The following is an 18,853-nucleotide window of genomic DNA, read 5'->3' as shown; positions in this document are numbered from 1 at the left end:
TTGGGCAAGACCCTTCACCCATTGCCTACTGGTGGTGGTCAGAGGGCCCGGTGGCGCCAGTGTCCGGCAGCCTCGCCTCTGTCAGTGCGCCCCAGGGCGGCTGTGGCTACAATGTAACTTACAATGTAGTGTGTGAATGGGTGGATGACTGAATGTAGTGTAAAGCGCTTTGGGGTCCATAGGTACTAAGTAAAGCGCTATACAAATACAGGCCATTTACCATTAACATCTGCACTCAAACTCGGATGAAAACTGAGAAAGTCCAAAGAATTAAGTCAGGAAAACTGACAGAGAGAACAGTATGAAGCTGAAATAATTAATAAATTAAAAAAGCCCTTTATATTTTAAAATCGAAATAAGAAAAGAACATTTTATTATTATTTTATTATTAGAGGAACCTTCAGTTCATTTTGAAAATTAATATTAAACATTGTTGAAATACTGCTGAATTGTACTTTAGTACTTCAACTTTTAGTTGCTGGGTGCATACAGACACTGATCCAACCGTTAGGCCACTTCAAAATGCCTTGCATTGAGTTATAATGCATGAATAACTTTGATATTTTGGATCTTTGTTTGAGCACCTCTTCACATTTTAATGGAGTACCTTTGTGTTAGAGGGTATCAGTTTAAGTCAAAGGATTAAGAACTATGCACATTCATTTTAGAGTAATCAATGAATAGTTCTGAGTAAAATTGTCTTTCTTTGTGTGTGTGCTTAAAATGCTGCACATAAACCGATATTTAAGGTTGTTTTTAACCTCTGGATCTACATATCATAGAGGAGTGTACTGTTCCAGTGCTGCTATTAATTTGAGACTATTTTTAGTGACGGTGACAACAACATGGAGTTGCACAGATTTGGATCAGATAGAATCTATCTTTCTCTAAAAACTCAGTCTGCACTATTCAAGAACAGAAATGGAGAAGAGACCCCCACCCCTGCCACCACCACCTTTATTTCTGTTCTTGGTTACTTCCAAACTGCTGAGTCCCTCTGAGGCCCGCTGCTATGATTCAAAACAAACTTCCAAACTTCCTATGGCTGTCCTGCTGAGGCCTCAGCAGGCAAACACGTATGCCATGTCCTCGCAATATTGCTGATGTGAATCCAGCTCACATCCTTTGTCACATGCTGTGCCTTCACATCTCCGTCGCTCACAATGTTGGGAAGGTTACTTTTAAAATGTATTCCATTACAGATTACAGAATACATGCCCCAAAATGTATTCTGTAACGTATTCCGATAAGTTACTCAATGAGAGTAACGTATTCTGAATACTTTGGATTACTTAATATATTGTCATGCTTTTTACAACAACATGAATGTACTATTGCTGTGTGATTTTTATTTTTTTTTACAATTACTGAAGGCTACTCGTCATACCAACACCAACTAGATTTTTAAATCTTAATATAAAATGAGTAACAGTTGGGTGGACATTGGGTAAGGCTGCACTTTTTGCAGCGATCTCGTATAGAAAACTATTTCTGTATCAGTAATATGTTTTCTTTTTGTCTGTTAATATTCATGTGGAACTGCACATGATTATTTGCAGCTAGCAGGTTGTTAATGCTCTCCATCAAGTCTAAAAACAGCATGTTAATACGTGGAGATCCTGAAGGCTGCTCTAAAAATGATCAGATTATATTTTAAATATTTGTTCAGTTCAAATGAGCTCAAATTATCTTTTTTCCTTAAAGAAATCTACTACATCATGTATAATTTTTTATGTCATGTGTCATTTCCATTGCAAATATTAATCACAGTTAAATTAAGAGGGGATGGCAGCAAAACCTCTGGAGCTGTGGGGTCTTCATGCGCTGCGTTCTCGAAACTGGACTCCCGTGTGAACTTACGAAGTCTGGACTAGCGAAAACGCAAGTACGGATGGAGGGGTGTACTTGAGTGTTGAGAAACGCCCTAAGTCTATGAACTAACCTCAGCTAATGCCAGCTAACAATGTTAGCATGGTGGCGATTAGCCTTCATTAAAAGTAATAAAAATCACACAGCAATAGTACATCGAAGATACTGAAGTTACCCCAATCCCATTTCCAAGTAAGAAATGCATTCCTGCCCGTGCACTGCTCGCTCTGGGTCCATTGTTTAACTGACACCACCAATATTAACAGGACACTTACATTAGAGCCTCTTATTGTGTGTTTTGTTTGGGTTTCGGAATCAGAAAAACTGTATTAACCCCAGATGGAAATTTAGTAAAAAAAAAAAAAAAAATTTAAAAAAGAGGGGAACGCGTTGTACTCGAACCAGGGCCGGCTGCTCTCAACCATGCGATATATGATACATGCTCATCCAACTGAGCTAAACCTGCGTCTGATGGCACTTAATCACCAACATTGGACAAGGCATAGAGAGGGGATAGCCTAACATATGAAACAGGAAAAGACCGCCGCGTATTCTATTTATTTTATTTAACAAAGTAACAGTGTTCTGATCACCACCTATTTAAACGGTAACTGTAACTGAATACAGTTACTCATATTTTGAAATTTTAAATGCGTAACACCAGTACATGTATTCCATTACTCCCCAACACTGGTTCCTCATCTCCTGTCTCTGGCGTGCACCCATTAAGCTCATAGAGTAACACCAAATGGGCTGGGCTGGATTTGCACCCTCCCACATTGGGTGCTCTGCTTTATCTCTGTATTTTGAAGCAAAACCTTGACTTTTAACTCTTTAAATATTTCAGTGAAGAAATGTTTCATCATTGTGCTGAAGGAAGCTGAAAACTGGCAAGAGAAGTATTGTGTGTTTTTAGAAGGCTAAACCAGATCTGCAGTCCAAAAGCAAGGCCTTTTTTTCCCGTCTCTCTCTCTCTCTCTCTCTCTCTCTCTCATTTGACCCCACTGGTCAAATAAGCATATTTCTTATATTATTTAAAGGATATTTTATTTGTCTGGGCAGCAAGCTGCTAAACTTAGACCAACTGGAAAGGTTTTTTTTTTCTAATTCATTTTCCTCTTTCCAAGCGAAATGCTCCTTAAGAGCTACAAAAGTCTGTAAACAAGTTATCCCGTCATCTCTGTGCAGATAATGGCAATACATGGGTATTAAATTACTAGCAGAGAAAACAAACCGATAAAAGTCAGCCAGTTTTTTTTTTTTTCCTTTGGATTGCCCAACCACTCGCTTAAATCCCACTCTTCTCTGGCGAGAGGAACAGAAGTAGATACAAACGTGTGTCCGTCTCAAAGCCACACAGGAAGGGAGGACGTCTCTGGTTCCAGATTGGCAGCGGGGAAGCGTCCCGCCTCTTTACTTCCTACTTCCCCTTTTTCCTGTCTGCAGCCACTTCCTGTCCTGCCCCTCAGTGCCGTCAGGGACGTGGTGGCTCCCAGATTCACGGGCTCAATCACAGGAAATATCACCAAGCAATAGCCTGTGTGGGCGTAGGGAGATGTATCTGTTTACAAAGTCTGACTGAAGAAGCTCATTATTGCAATATTATGATTGATTAAGTTCAAAATGCTGCAGCTGGAGATCCTGCGACACATTATCAGCGAACAATGAACTGAAAGATTCTGTTTCCTTTCTGTCTACCCTTTATGGAGCCACGGCTCTGTTGTAGTTGAATGATTGTCTCCATCTCATGTTCACAAACAGACTCCATCCCAGAAGATGGCATCACCATTGATCCTGTCTGTGTAGGTTCTCAGTCATCCAGGTCATAATAGTCTAAGGAGCTTGCATTAAAGGCAACTTGACTTGAAGTTTTCTGAAGACCTGATGTCTCACATGTTAATAGCGGGTCAACTACCCGGGACTCTCCAACTTTTGGTTTTACATCTGAAGAAGGCTCTTGGATATGAGGTGAAACATCTTTAAAAAAAAACTTGAAGTCCCTTCACCTTCATTTCAAGCTGCTTTGACTACAATTAATCCTGATTCATTAATGTTCCTCTCAGGTGAGATGTTTTATAGGCCAGAAGACATCAGTTTTGAACTTTGGAGGCTTTCAGTTCTTCTAGGTTCATTATAGGAGACAGTACAACCACATCACTGTACATTACAGCATTATTGTAAAAGCTTATCCTACCATGAATTCATCAGTCTGGTAAAAGCTTTGAATTCTCTTTTTTTATTATCATAGGGTTTGTTTTTAGTCTAGGCCCCTAATGACATTTTAAAGTTTTGCAGTGAATCTTGGGGAATGGTCCATTCACCCCAAACATGAGGTGAACTTTAGCCGTGATTTCTAAGAATGCCGCCCATAGTAAAAGCAGAAATATGGTTTTATTTTTAATTCTAGAATCTATCTAATCCATCCACCATTTTCATCAGCTTCTTATCAGCAAACCTTTCCTCTACACTAAGTGTACAGCAGTCCACCAAATGACGACAGTGGTGGTTGCAAAAAGACTTCTGGTCCTGTAGAAGTCTAAAGGAAAACTGCTTTCTGTCTTGACCTCTATAAACACTTTGCTGATGAGCTTATCGGCTCAGCTGCTCACTTTGTTTTCTAAATCGTAGTCATATCTTTTAAAAAAAAAATATATTATCCTTAATATGTTAATTTGCCAGTGAACACGCAGTTTTATAGTCAGATCAACTTTTCCTTGTCCCATCCAGTTTTTGTAGCCAAGATGGCGACGATGAAAATCCTAATCTTAAGGCTTCAGAAACCAATGGGTAAAGTCTACCTTTTGTACTGATGCAGCCACACAGAATATTTGTTCTAAACAGCCAGTGGGAGAAGAGGAGAATGTGGAGTATGACCAATAAAAAGCCGGAAATTTCCAGTAACCATGATTTCACTCACTTTTCTCCAAGCCCTCTCCTTTTATTCCTGTCTCTGTAAAAGTGAAGTTGAAGCACACACCTCCAACTTTGCTCCAATGGCGTTGATAAGCTCGCCTTTAATTTCCAATCATCTGTGGCATCGGGAGGAGTTCATCAGAGTTTTACGGAGTCACTGGTTCATCTGCTGAGGTTTTGCAGATACATGACAACTAATCTTGCAAAGTTACACAGGTGGTGGGGTGCAGAAAGATTTTTACAAATGAACGTTACTTACCGACTGTAATACACAATTCTCTCAAAACACAGTTTTAAAGTGGTTTTTGGTAGCACTTTCTATTACAGCTTGGTAGAAATGACCACATTATTGCATTCTTTTTTCCTCCTTATTACACTATTATTACCACTTTATGACTGCACTCTGTTTCCATATTATTACCCCCAGTTTTGGGGATTTTATTATCCTATTACATAAATTTCAGGGTAATATTACTCAGCTGGAACCACTGTTGCTACCATGATGTTACTTGGATATTACATAGTTATTACTTTGGTAATTGCATAGTAATAACTTAGAAATTACCACATTATTACCCTCTTGTTTCTTCCCTTGTTACCCTGTTATCTATTTATTACTGAGCTGTAATAGAAAGTGCTACCATTTTTTTTTCTGCTGTTATTGAAGCAAACAATATTTGTTTTCTAAGAAGCAGCAAATGAGGATTGTATAAATGTGAATGCATTTTATATAACTCATAATATTCATAAAATACACAATTAACATTAGAACATTTAGGAAGCTCTGTCACTGATATAAAGAAACAGTACAGGTATGATGAGCAACAATTGTGTTACCCCATATTAGTGTAGAGAAATGTATTACAGTATAATATATGCATCACACAGCAACACAGTGTAATCCACTGGTATTAGTTTCAGTGTATTAGTTTCACTGTTATACATTTGATGTGTGATACAGTGAAACTATACCAGGGGTTCATAGTGTGAAAGCCCTTCAACGTATAAAATAATACTTTATTTTTGCCACAATGGAGCAATTACACTGTTACAGCAGCAGTTCAAGAATAGAAGTGTTTTTCTTTCTTTCTTTCTTTTTTGAAGTCCAGATGGTATTTGTGGGGCAGGTTTCCTTAAAAGGAAAACTATCAGATGAACCAAGAAAAAAACACGGGCTGATGAAAAGTGGGAAGGGTGAGAGAGAGTCCAGATGCAGAGTGAGGGAGAGGTGTACGTGCGCAATGTGACCGTGATTGGGGCATCGCACTGTGTTTTTTCTTGTTGTTGTTTTTTTTTTCCTTGTTGAAAACATTTATTAGATAGCAGCTTGATATGAGTCAGACTCCATTTGTTTTCGGAGATGTTTTCCTCTCTGCTGCGCTGCTCAGTGTCCTTCATAGCTGGAGATCCTGCTGATCGCTGTAAAAACAAACAACCCTCCCTCACTCCCTCTCTCTCTCTCACTCTCACACACACACATACGCACACACACACAGATGGCCTGGTGCGTACTGTCGCACACTTCAGCTTTCTCACAGGGCATGTACTCGTTGCACAAACACAAATATGAACACACTGACGTTTTCTCATGCTTTCGTCAAACAGCGCTGTAAACAGCGTTTCTTTGGGTTTTGTTTTTTTGCAGCCAGTTTGTTGTTTGCGTGTTCGGATGTAGGAGCCGTCACCTTGATGTGAACTGGTCACACGTATGAGCCATAACAGAGTTTATTATAACGCTCTGATTGGGGGCAGGGGTTAGTGAAGGTCCTCTTATTTACTCAGAGCAGCACAGATTTACAGATTAGTCATTTATAGACAGTGTAAAGATAAACACGCGCACATATGGAGGATATTTTGTTGATTGGTGCATTTCCTTGTTGGCAGGAAAATATGGATGATGGCATGTTTAGTTTTGCCAGTTAAAAATTAAATTTAATTGTGACACCGCTGAGGTAATGTACATATAAAAAAAAAAATCAATTATTTTAAAAAAGAAGTTTATGATGATTAAAGCTGTTTAGCTGTTCAGGCCGATGGAGTCCCCAGGAGTCCTGAGCACCATTTAAAGGAGGAGGGATGAAATCAATTAGACCAGCTTTTACTTATAGAAGATACTTTAGAAGGTGCTGCAGTGTTTTGAAATTCTGTTAATCTTTGCAGAGTTATGCTAATGTTAATAAAGTTTATTACTGGGAATGGCTGAGGCTCAGAAGGTAGAGCTACGTCATCTACTGCTTCAGTCTGCTTGGCAAAGTATGCTCGGGCACGATACTGGAACCCAAGTTGCTTTCAATGTGTTTATTGAAGAGTATGAATGAGGGATAGAAAGCACTTGGATTGATTTGTGTTCCTGTTTGCTATGTTCCCGTTCATGTTCCTGCACTCAAAAGGTGGAAAACTCTATAATTGGAGGTTCGAGATGGTGGTGGAGTGAATTGTTTCGCCAGTGTTGAGTGATACACGTTACAGAGTTGTTATATTTACATCTATCCATCCATCTGTCATAGTGAGAGTGAATCTTGTTTGCCAGCTTTGTCTGGGCAAAATATGAGCTGACTGGTCAACTTAGGGCTGAAGCTGCAACTGCTAACAGCACATGGCTGCTGTGGCCGGCAATCTTTTGCGTTTTGTGTGATGTTCATTGTTGATGAATAAGCACCTGGTTGGTATGCACCTTTTTTTTTTTGTTTTGTTTTGTTTTTTAAAGCCAGTGTAGCTTTGGTCCTTTTCTGATTTATCTCTGTAAGGTGGGAGTTGAAGCTGGGGAAAGTTTTCAGTGTGAATGGAACAGGTATTAAACCTGAAATTTAGATGCCGATTTGGATCATTGTCTTCGATATTCCAAATATGTGGTGGTTTTGCTTCCCACTGTTCCTTTATTTTGGGACGCAACTGTTTTAACTCCAACCCTTTTTAAAAGTCAGGCCTATTGTCCAAGTGAAAAAATGTTTACCTTTTGCGGCAGAAAGCCATTCCTTCTTAAATTAAAGCCATTTCTTGATTTTTAGCTCGTCCAACTTGCATACTGGCTGTTGTCTATCTGCCCACAATTCACAAGAATCCCAACTCCTCTTAGAATATTGGTGCGACCCAAACTCATATTTCATATCATATTTGTTGATTGCAGATTCAATAAAAGCACAAATCCGCCACAGGTGATGCTTCAGGCATCATAATTGGCAGACTCTCTCACGCCTGTCGCACGTGCTGAGTGTGAACCTGTTCTTATATGTGAAGAGTACTGGACCACAGCGGACGTGACCTAGCAGTTCTGGTGTTTTCTGAAGAAATGCCGGCCAAGCTGCACGGTGCTGGGTTGTGAGCACAGGTCACACTAAAGGATGCTGGGATTTCACAACAGCGTAACAAAGTCTGCTTCTGACAGTTTGGTCAGAAACATGCATACGAGGTAATCTCCTTGAGCTCTGGCCATGCTACTCAGGTAGCAGATACTGGTGCTGCTGCTGGGTTGGAGTCCTTCTACTGCCCTGTCCAGTTCTCCTCATATTAACAGCTCGTCTCTTGGTATATCACGCAAACCTTTTTTGTGACGGCACGTATGGATATACCTGTCGAACCTGAATGGGCTTCAAGAGTTGCATTATGCTGCCAGCATTGATAAGGACCCTAATAAAAAGCTAAAATATGGAGAAATCAGAAGAAAGGCTTCCCTTTATGTGTTTGCCTGTTGTCACTTTTTCAGTGCACATGTTGTCACTTTGATTTGCACCAAAGCAGCTGAAATGGACTCAAACTAGTTTCTGATTCCTAACTGGTGCACGTATTGTCATGTGTTACAGCCCTAGCAGGATCTCTTCCTGAAATTGACCTTTGTGTGTGTCTTGCCATATCTCCTGCCTTAGATGCCACCTTTTTTGTACCGCTGACTCCCATCAGCAATTAAGAATCCTTAAGGCCAGAGAAAGGTGAGCTCTAGTGTCAGAGAGCCATGTTGGGTTGCAGCTAGTGAGCTGTGTGTGTGTATGCGGCAAAAGGTAAGCTGGTCTAGGAGTATGATTCTCGCTTCGGGTGTGAGAGCTGCCGGGTTCACATCCTGGATGAGCCCCCAATTCATGTCATGACCTGGCCCCTCGTGTTACACTTGGTCATAACACAAGTGTTTCCTTTTTTTGAGCAGTGTTACATAGTTACAGCTCCAAATATTATCAACAAACTAATCCATAGACACAAGCTGTTAAATGTAGTGCACTTTAAAAGAACAGAGCTTTGTTGCAGGAGCTGAAAATGAAACTAAACACGGATTAAGCATTTTAACTTAATGAAAACCTTACATTATTTGTTTTGTTTTTTGTTATAAAGACATTCAGATGAGAACACAGTGTTCCCTTCACAGTACAAACAGGCTCAGTGAGTGATGGACAGAAGTTTCCATGTAAAGGACCATGGTAAATAAGCAGAGACCTTTCCCTATTTATCTCCCTGGGCGTCTCTGCCGGAGACACTGGAGCCAGTCAGCGGGTATTTTCTGTCTCCTGACCTTGGCCAGGTGACGTAGCAGTGCTGCGTCACTGGATCGCCTCTATCTGTTGTCATGTGGCGTTTTGCCTTACAAACACACACACACACACACACACACACACACACACACACACACACACACACACACACACACACACACACACACACACACAGACAGACACAAAAACAGCACAGAATTGCTGCCTATCATTTTATTTGCCTCTACTATGAAGGCAATTTTGAAGAAGTGTCTCAGGATGGGCTTCACTTTCCTCACTTCCCCTCTTTCTCTTCTCTCCACGGTCATCCAAGCCAAACAAGCAGTCAGTGGGAGTGTGTGTGTGTGTGTGTGTGTGTGTGTGTGTGTGTGTGTGTGTGTGTGTGTGTGTGTGTGTGTGTGTGTGTGTGTTGTGTTTGCTGGACAGCAGGAGACAGAGCACTGGGTTCATGGGAATACAGTGTGTGTGTGTGTGTGTTAAGTCTCACATTGGGCTCTGTTGAGGCCGGAGGTAAGACACAGAAACTCATCTGAAGTAATTGGAAACAGACACACACACACACACACACACACTCACACACACACACACACACACACACACACACACACACTAAAACAGGGCCTTACCTCTGTGTGCATGATAATCACACGAAACACACATATAAGGACGCATTAATAAATCTAGCACATATACACAGGAGTGCATTCCCTCTATCTGACTCACACAGGACCATTAATCAAAGACAGAGTAGCCTTTGTCTTCATATAAACAAAAGTATACTCCTGCTGCACATTGGCTCAGTTCGTGTATGTGTGTTGTTTGTTGCCAGCAGACTTTCTGAAGTCTTGTCTACTAATGTCCATTTAATCCACTAAAGAGGCTCCATTCCAAACAAGATATCCTCGACTTCTAAGTGACCGCAACATCAACGCAGGAATCATTAGGGGATGCCAACTCAAGCGGGGCCAAGCTGACATTTTTTTTGGGGGGGGGGGCTTTAATTAAAGCCAGAGGAGAAAATGTGACAGTAGAAAGTTTGCTAATGGAAGTTTAGAAAGTCCAAAAACAAACAAAAGAAGAAGCCAGATATTCACTGACTGCAGTCTGCTTATAAAGTTTTCTGCTTTTTCTCGTTGTATGTAAATGTAAACTGAATCCTTCTAAAGCTGTAACCATGGGACTGAGAAATGAAGTTGAGTTTTAGTTTTATTCGTTGTTTTAGTGTTGGCTTTGTTTATCCGTCCATCTTCTAAAACTCATTCAAGGGTCTAGGGCACGTAGTAGGCACCCACACCTCATTTTCCCCAGCCACCTTATCCTGCTCTTCTAAAGATTTTTAAGTATTTATAATATGGAGCGTAGTGGTCAGATGTGAGGTTTGACAAGTTCAGAAAGGACATTACAAACTCTTAAAAAGTCAAAACTGAACTTTGAAGAGTTCTAAGGGAACCAGCTTTGTTGCATTTCAGGAAACATTTCCACACTGATAAAACTAAGACAATTTAATTTTATTGTCCTTTTAATTGAGTCTGTTTTGTCTTTTTCCAGATATTTATCTGTAAAACTGCAGAAACTCATTAAATCAAATCATTAAATGGTCTCACAGGCAGATTGGTGAGCCACAGCTGAACCCAGCATCCCTGCACCGAAGACGATTACAGTGGTTTGTTGGTTTGATTTTACTTGAGTACTGGGACGCTTTTGCAGAGCGCCAGTGCCTGTGCCCATCCAAGCTGTCAGGATAGACAGGTTACACCCCGGACAGGCTGAGCAGCAAACCTTTGTGCGTCAGTTCAACGCCAAAGTGCCAAAAACTGCAGTACTTCGAGTTCTTGAACAGGATCACTCAACCCTGTTTTTCCTTTCTTTTACGTGATTATCAGACAAATTGAAGTTCTATGATACTAAAAGGTTTTTGATTGTTGGTCAAACAACTCCAAGCTCCCATTCACTGTTTCCTGATATCTTATTAACTTAATAATCTTTTCTTACCATTTTATCCCCTCGAATCTTCACTTAATCTCCGTCGTTTTCCTACGTGTCCCACTCATCTGCGTTAGGCCTCAGCTTGGCTCGCTCGACGTGTTTCTGCTGAGTCCTCAGAGTCCAAGGCTTTCACAACAGTCACTGCGAACGGACTGACGCACTTGTGGTCAGACCTGGCCTCGGAGTTTGCTTAGCTCTCATGGCACTGAGTCATGGCCTCAAACTGACGTGCTCTGGTTTTAACTTCTGGTTGAACCCACTCTTTGGGTTTCCACCTGTTTCTGTTTTTTCAATTGGCTGATGCCAGGTTCTGCCTGAAATGCCAGGAGCCTTTGGTATTTGCTGAAATAATCTGAGTTGTTTTTTTATTCTTTTTTTTTTTTTTATTCAAGTTGGCGAGGCCCAGGCTGTCTTAGCAGAGGCTTGACTGATTTGTGGTTCCTCTTCTGTGTTATGCATTACATTTTCCTTCTGTACAGGCTACAGAATCTCATATACTTTTTTTGTTTGTGTTGATCCAGCTCCCAGACAACACAGGAGGGAAAAAAGAATCCGAGAATATAAACAACATGTGTCTATCTGAAAAATGTGTTTCTTTGCTTGAGGGATCAGCCTGTTAATCAGTGCACTGCTTTGGTCCAGATGGAAATATCTCAACAAATACTGGATGGATTACCATGAAATTTTGCACAGTGTCTAAAGAATTGAATCCTACTGGCTTTGGGTGCTCGCCGTGCAATTGGATGGAGTGTCATGAAATAAGTGCCGTATTCACCTTTTAAATAGCGTCATTAAAAATATCCCCAGACTCATTGGCCCTTCTTCATGGGGAAGTACTAATCTTAGAGCTTCCTCTTTCATATGCAGTGGTGGGTGGAACCACGTTCAGCTTCCTTGCTCTTTGACCACAGTAACCACTTTCCTGATGACTTCATGGCCTCAATTCCAAATTTCAGATCAAACTGAATCGAATATTAAATACCGTATTTTTCGGACCATAAGGCGCATCGTATTATAAGGCGTTAAGCGAAACAAAACAGTCAGATAAGTCAAAACTTTACTCAACCCATTCGTCTTGCTTCCTCCACTTCCGTACCATTGATTCATTAATGTCTAATTCTCTTGCAGCTGCTCTGTTCCCATGTTGTTGCAGTATATTAATGACTAACCTCGTATTGATTATCTCAGTTGTTCTTCTGACTGAAGTTTGGTCCGTTTACAGCATCCTGCCATGCGACTGCATTTGTCCCTAACCATCGGGAACCCTCACGTTAACTTTTATCGAGTGGAAAAGTGTTAACATTCATCCTGCAGCTTCACTGTGTTTATGTTATGCTAACATAGCTGTGTCGCTAGCGATCACGTAGCACATTATATACCAGCTAGTCCAACTTCAGTAACCCTACAAACATTACTGCTGTTTAGTTTTCTGTCTTCATTTATGTTGGAAGTGATAGCAGAGCTGTACGTTTTAATTTTTTCAGAAATCTCTCAGTCAGAACATGATATATCATGTTTAGGTGGAAGCTAGTGAGCTAACTTCCTGCTAACTTCTAACTCTGTTAAATTTAATAAATTCTGTTTTCATGGATGTCTGGATGTTAAACTTAATTGTTACACCTGGTAAAGCAGCAACGCTGATTATTTTATTAAAGATGAAAGAATTTAGACAGTTTTTAACTCTCAGTGATGTCGCAGTGTTCGTTTGACTTTGGGGCCTGAAGCGGAGTTTGGACCCAGATTACTCCGCGAGGCTCCTGACTACGGTAGCCGTAATGCTCCGACAATCCATCAAGCGGTGCAGCTTGGTAACTTACCAAAGTCGTACTAAAACATTTTCGACAGATTTTTGAGCGCCGTGTACCAAATCAGTTCGAAGTCAGTAAGCACGACCAGAATTCATACATAAAGCGCACCGGATTATAAGATGCACTGTCGATTTTTGACAAAATTAAAGGATTTTAAGTGCGCCTTATAGTGCAGAAAATACGGTACATGTTTTACATATTATAGTCATTCTAAGAGTCCCATAGGAGGATTATCCAAGATATTGGCTTGTCAATCACAAGTTTTGTGGTTTTTGGTTGGGGTTTTTTTTTGGCTAGTAAGCTTCACAGTCAGATCCACCCCTCACTTGCCTCATCCAGTTTCAAGACCCCAAGGTGGTAACACCGACTTTGACTCAAGACTTGATAATGGGTCTTTGCTAACTTCTAACAGCTGCAGACAGAAAGAATCCCAGAGCAATAATAATTTTGCAAAACTTAAATACTATTTAGGCTTTCTGCTTTTCTATTAAGAAACTAGAAACCTTTCAAATGAACTCTCCTGCGTTTTGGTCTCCTGGTACAGGATTTGTAAATTCCTGAAAATTTATTATGTGAGTGTTAGAAGTGAACTTACCCCTGCCCCCAACTCTAAACTGCTGAGTTAATCTCTGAGCTGTTGGAGGAAATCTGTGGAAGCAAGTTATGCAAGCTCTTCATAGAAGTGTCCAGCCGTGGCCTGAGTTTCAAACCCAGAAGTGTGTGGCTGGCTTTACAGGAACAAAGCCAGAAGGAATGGAAAGAGATATCTTGATATGTTTGAGAAAAACAGAAATGATGGTCAAAAAGTGGAAGGAAGTGTGTCCTTTTTTAACCACTGTTTTGAATTGATTTCACTGTTTTGTTTAAAAAAAAAAAAAAAAAAAGATTCCTGAAAGCCTGTGTAAATATTCATCACCACTCACTTCAGTTCTTCAAAGTCCAAACAGACCCCGAATTTTCCAGGAAAGCAGCTGCATTCTCCAAAAAAAGAGAAATAAAAACAAAGACAAAGAAGACAGAGTGTATTTTGGCACTCTGCTGTAGTGACTCTGGGCAAATGTGATGGATGAACACATGACTGTGAATAAGAAAAATGAAGTATTATTTTAAAATCGGCAAATCCAAAACCTTACGATGTGATCTCTGTGTGTGTGTGTGCTTAGTTTTTTACAGAATACGGACCAGACTACTCGCTGGAGATCAGTCCGAGCTGTAGACCAGACCGCAACGACACCAAACACCTGGACCAGGTCATCAGCACCATCAAAGGTGTGCATGTCATGTGTCTGTGTTTGGGTTGGATGCACAGGTGTGCCTGTTTGTGAGAGTGTGGAGCGTAAACAGGTGTGTGTTTGTGTTGCACTGAACCCCGGCTCACCTGAGGCCCTTTGGTCTCTCCGCGGCTCTTTTAAAGTGCGGTTTCATGTGTCTGCTCTTGTTTCTATACGTCTCTCTGTGTGGGATGAAAGTATGTCGTCTTCTCTCTTTGTGTCCTCTCTGTGACTTTTTAACATCCTTTTGCATGTGTGCGTGAATATGCACAATATGTGTATGACCCCTGCTCGAGTCTGGCTCTTGATACATGTGGTATTTTTTTTCTTTTTCTGCATCTTCCTCTCTATATGTGCCTTTATGTTTGTATGTTCGTGTGTGTGTGTGTGTGTGTGTGTGTGTGTGTGTGTGCAGCCTTGTGGTTAAGCCTGAAGTCGGGTCTTTGGTCTCAGCGCTGACAGCCCACAGCTCTCAGGAGAAATTGTCCAGCAGGGTGAAATTTAGGCGAAAAGTTGAGCGAAGGGAGAATTATTGTAAGGAGGTGAGGTCAGGAAACGACACGTCCGCGACCATGTCAGACGTTTCGCCGCACACAGCCACACATCCGAAAAGGAAAATAAAATCTGAGTTTGATCATTCGGCGTCTCCGGGGTGTAAAAGTGTGAACTGTAGAGCGACAGGAAATCCTCCTTTCCTTCCTTTTCGTCAGTGAAATCTTATATTTTAAACAGCGGTTATCCATTCTGGTAAGAGAGTGTGTGAGTTGCCGACCGAATAAAAGGCACTCACAATTCTGGGAATAGTAAAATCCTACCAAGATCAGGTCACGTCACATGTAGGAAAGTATAAAACAGACTAATAATTGTCATAGTTTCAGTGTGATGTTTCAGTTTCAGACCACAAAAAGTGAAAGCTTTGAAAGTCATTATCTGCACTCTTCTTCAGTATTACCAGGGTTTGCTCATAGAAAAGAGAAGGAAGATATTTATTTCATTAGCTTCCAGTCCTTCAAAAAAACTTCTGTCCACATACGGCATTCCTTCATTCAGTCAGCATCAGGTGGCAATGAAGACGTTTAAATTCTTAAACTGCAATTCCTGTAGGCATTGGTCCTCATTGACTCGTTGACTCCAATGTTATGATGCCCAGCATTAGAGGAGAAGTAAGCATGCTCACAGCCTCTATATTTAGAGACCACAGTGGTCAGTGGTTGTTGATCAATGGTCATGAGAATTTGCATAATTAAGATTAAGGAACTGACCTCCCAGCCCATTGTTCCTTCACTGGGCTGGTTTCAGTCATTATGCAAATGTACTGTTTATAAGATTGGGGAAACCTGCAGTCAGCTGAGACTGAAGAAGTCACTTGGATGAGTGACGAAACATTTCTCCCACTGAAAACGCTACATCCAGATGAACAGAATCAACTTTTGGAGATTTACTTACCTGGATGATTGAGCATGCATCAAGACGTCACCTAGGAATACCACACCTGCATCTACCAGAAGGCAGGGGGGTATTACTGGCAGCCGCCAGTATTTTTTACCATGATCCTCTACCCATCTGTGGCTCTGAGAAGCTCTTTTTATACCCAATCATGTTACCAACCTCTTGCCAATTAATCTAATTAGTCTCATCCACTCACTTTTTCAGCCTTTGTTGCTCTCTTTGTTGGTCCCAAACTTGTTGAGGCGTGCTGTTGCCATCAAATTCAAAATAACTTAAGTGAAGGTTCTGTGATGTAAATCAGTGAAAGTGAGAAATAGCAGGCAGCTAGCAACCAAGTCGGTTCCCATTTGTCATTCACTGCAGCTAAGCCCCCCAAAAATGTAACTCTATTAGAATTCAGTGGAGTGAGTTACATAAAATCCACCCACCTGTGCAGTTTTATAACGGGTAAATCGGATATAGAGACCACAACGGGGTTTTTATTGTTTTTTTTCCACCATGGTTGTTTATTTCAGCTCTAAAGCTGAGCTTTTTAACATAGAAGTCTACAGGGAATAGGTCTTCTTTTTTTTTTTTTTAAGTCTAGAGGAACAGTTTTTTTTTTTTAATATTAATGCATTGGCTTCATTTTCAGCCCCACTTGGTTTCTACCTGTTAATGCTCTGGGCAATCATCTGCCCAGTTAAGTCCAAACTCAAATCCACTCGCTGGAGAGGAAGTTTGTTGATGGAAATCTGCGGATCAGTGTGAATGGAAATCCAGAACAGAGAGAAAATTGTGCGTTCTCAAATTTTTGCCCTCAGTCGAGTGGACATGGTATCAATTAGTATCTAAACCTTCATACATTTTAAACAAGTCATCTGACTGTAGCAAATGACAAAAAGCCTTCTGGACGTGGAATAGGTTTATCCAAACAGCATTAAATCCTCAGCTTTGAAAAACTTCAGGTCACATCAAATCAGGGGAGGCGAGGGGGGATCGGGAGTCTGTTTGCTGAAATTCAGTTGGTCTGTTGGCTCGCATTAAATCATCACAACTGGAGGGGCTGAAAGTATCGCTCTTTTCCAGTCATACGGCTTTTATTAGAGCCAACAGAGGGAACCGGTGAGCGGACGGATGGAGGGAATAAAAGGGAGAAGAAATGAATGCAGACGAGCCAAAGATGGAGAGAAGCGAGTGAAGTTTATGTTTGGCTCCTGCATCCCATCTGCCTCCTCTGTATTTGATCAGATCCCTCATTCACCATTAGCTCCCCGCTGAGGACAGAAAATGATACAGTTAACTCTGTCAAGTTTCTACTTTTGGCTGAATTCTGGCATTTCTACTTCTTAAATTTATTTAAAAAAATTCTGCATACATTTTGCAGTTGAGCTAATTATGTTTCATTTTTTATGAATCCAGAGAATTTCCTATCTCTTTTTTTCCTCCTTTCTCTGATCTCTCTCTCCTAGTTTCAAACTGTCAAATCTGTTTTATGTCGATTTTTTTGTTTTCTTTTTTTTTCCTCCTCCTCTGTCTGTCGCTTCTGCTCTCTGTCACATTTATTGTTACCACACAGCACCATAATCCCAGTGGGCAGTCAGCGTGTTATAATTTTAAACACTGGATGTTGTCTGTTTCCCAAAAAGAAAGCCCAGCATGTTTGCTAACTTAACTTATGCACACACACGAGCGCTGAATAAAGGATAGCCTACAACACACACACACCTCAAAGCAAACATGTCTGCATGACATCATCGGGCTGGATAAGTGTTTCTCTGGTTTGGAAGCAAACTCCTGCTTATAAACATTGGTTTCTCTGAGAAACTGGGCAGAGTGGGAGCGTACGTATGTTTGTGTGCCCACATCTGCTGTTTCTGCTCGCACGAATGGATACGAATCTTAAAGTGGTAATCTCCAAAATCCACTGTTGCGCCGTTTTTCACTCGCCATGTGTCAGCTTCTGAGCCCGTATGTTAAACCATGACTGTACGTATACATCATGCACAGTTTGAGCCAACGGCCCACTGTCATGTTGGCAGATATTTACAGTAAGATCCAAGGCGTACATATGGCTCATTTCATGAAAAATAAGGCAGTGTGTCTCATCTGCAAAATTTCTCCTTCATTATGAATGTTTTTACAAGTTAGGATGCTGATTTCAGCATGACATCCCAGCTGGTGGTTGTTAGCACTGTTGCCTCACAGCAGGAAGGTCCCGAGTCTGACTTCACCATCTGTGTGGCGTTTGCATGTTTTCCCCGTGTTTGTGCTTGTTCTCTCCGGGTACTCCGGGTTCCTCCTACAGTTAGGGTTAACTGGTCATTGTAAATTGCCCATAGGTATCAATGGTTGTCTGTCTCTCTGTGTTAGCTCGGTCCAGGATGTCCCCCACCTCTCGGCCTATTTTAGCTGGGATAGCCCCCCTGCTACTCTGATAAGGACAAGCAAAGAGAATGAATGGATAGAGGGGTGAATCCCAGCAGTGACAGGCCCAGATGTCGGTACACCCTAAAACTCTGGGAGGAAGCTGGAGTAGCCGGCACAGGAAGTGGTGGCAGTGGTTCCTGGAGGTTTTTATTTTATTTTTTTTTATTATTATTATTATTATTTTGGGGGGTTTCTCACATGATGTCATGTGTACAATCTCAGTAGTTGTGTACCTTGAAAGTTCAGCATGATGTGAAACAGGTATTCCCCAACATGTTGGCAGTGGTTCCTGGAGGTTTCCGGCTCTCATTGGGTGAAACCGGTTACAAAAAAGTTGTTGCAGCAAAAATCATCCCAGCAGTTGCTTTGGTTACTAGCAGGTTGCCACGGTTGCCTGTAGTTTTTCATGTCTCACATGTTTCACATGTCTGGAAAACCTTAGTACTATTGTCACCCTTCACTTACTGGTGTTGTCACATCAAAGGATTTGTAGCAAAACAACCTAATTCATACCAGCACATATTCCCCAAATCAGCACGAGGGGTCAAGCTAGGTCAGGTTTTTAGCAAAAACTAAAATACTATTTGAGCTTTTTGTCCAGAAACAGTTCTAAATAATGATTTTTACACTTTTAGCAACACTGAGTCCTGTTCATTGAGAACTATCCCAC

The 18,853-nt window shown here is 41.1% G+C and overlaps 1 protein-coding gene across 3 annotated transcripts in view; it reads left to right on the top strand.

Moving 5' to 3' along the window:
• The window catches only part of hdac8 (histone deacetylase 8), a 38,573-nt gene that overhangs the window by 15,089 nt on the left and 4,631 nt on the right, over positions 1–18,853 (top strand). For all 3 annotated transcript variants that reach the window (XR_005612527.1, XM_039610136.1, XM_039610135.1), the window contains one exon: positions 14,218–14,323. Coding sequence is in view for 2 of the 3 variants with exons in the window: in XM_039610136.1 (XP_039466070.1) it covers positions 14,218–14,323 (106 nt within the window). In the remaining variant the exon portion in view is untranslated. Of the gene's footprint in view, positions 1–14,217; positions 14,324–18,853 lie in introns of those variants that run through there.

The sequence above is a fragment of the Oreochromis aureus genome, linkage group 3 (genome assembly GCF_013358895.1).
Source record: "Oreochromis aureus strain Israel breed Guangdong linkage group 3, ZZ_aureus, whole genome shotgun sequence".
Taxonomy (NCBI): Eukaryota; Metazoa; Chordata; class Actinopteri; order Cichliformes; family Cichlidae; genus Oreochromis; species Oreochromis aureus.
This window is presented reverse-complemented; position numbering and strand designations above follow the sequence as displayed.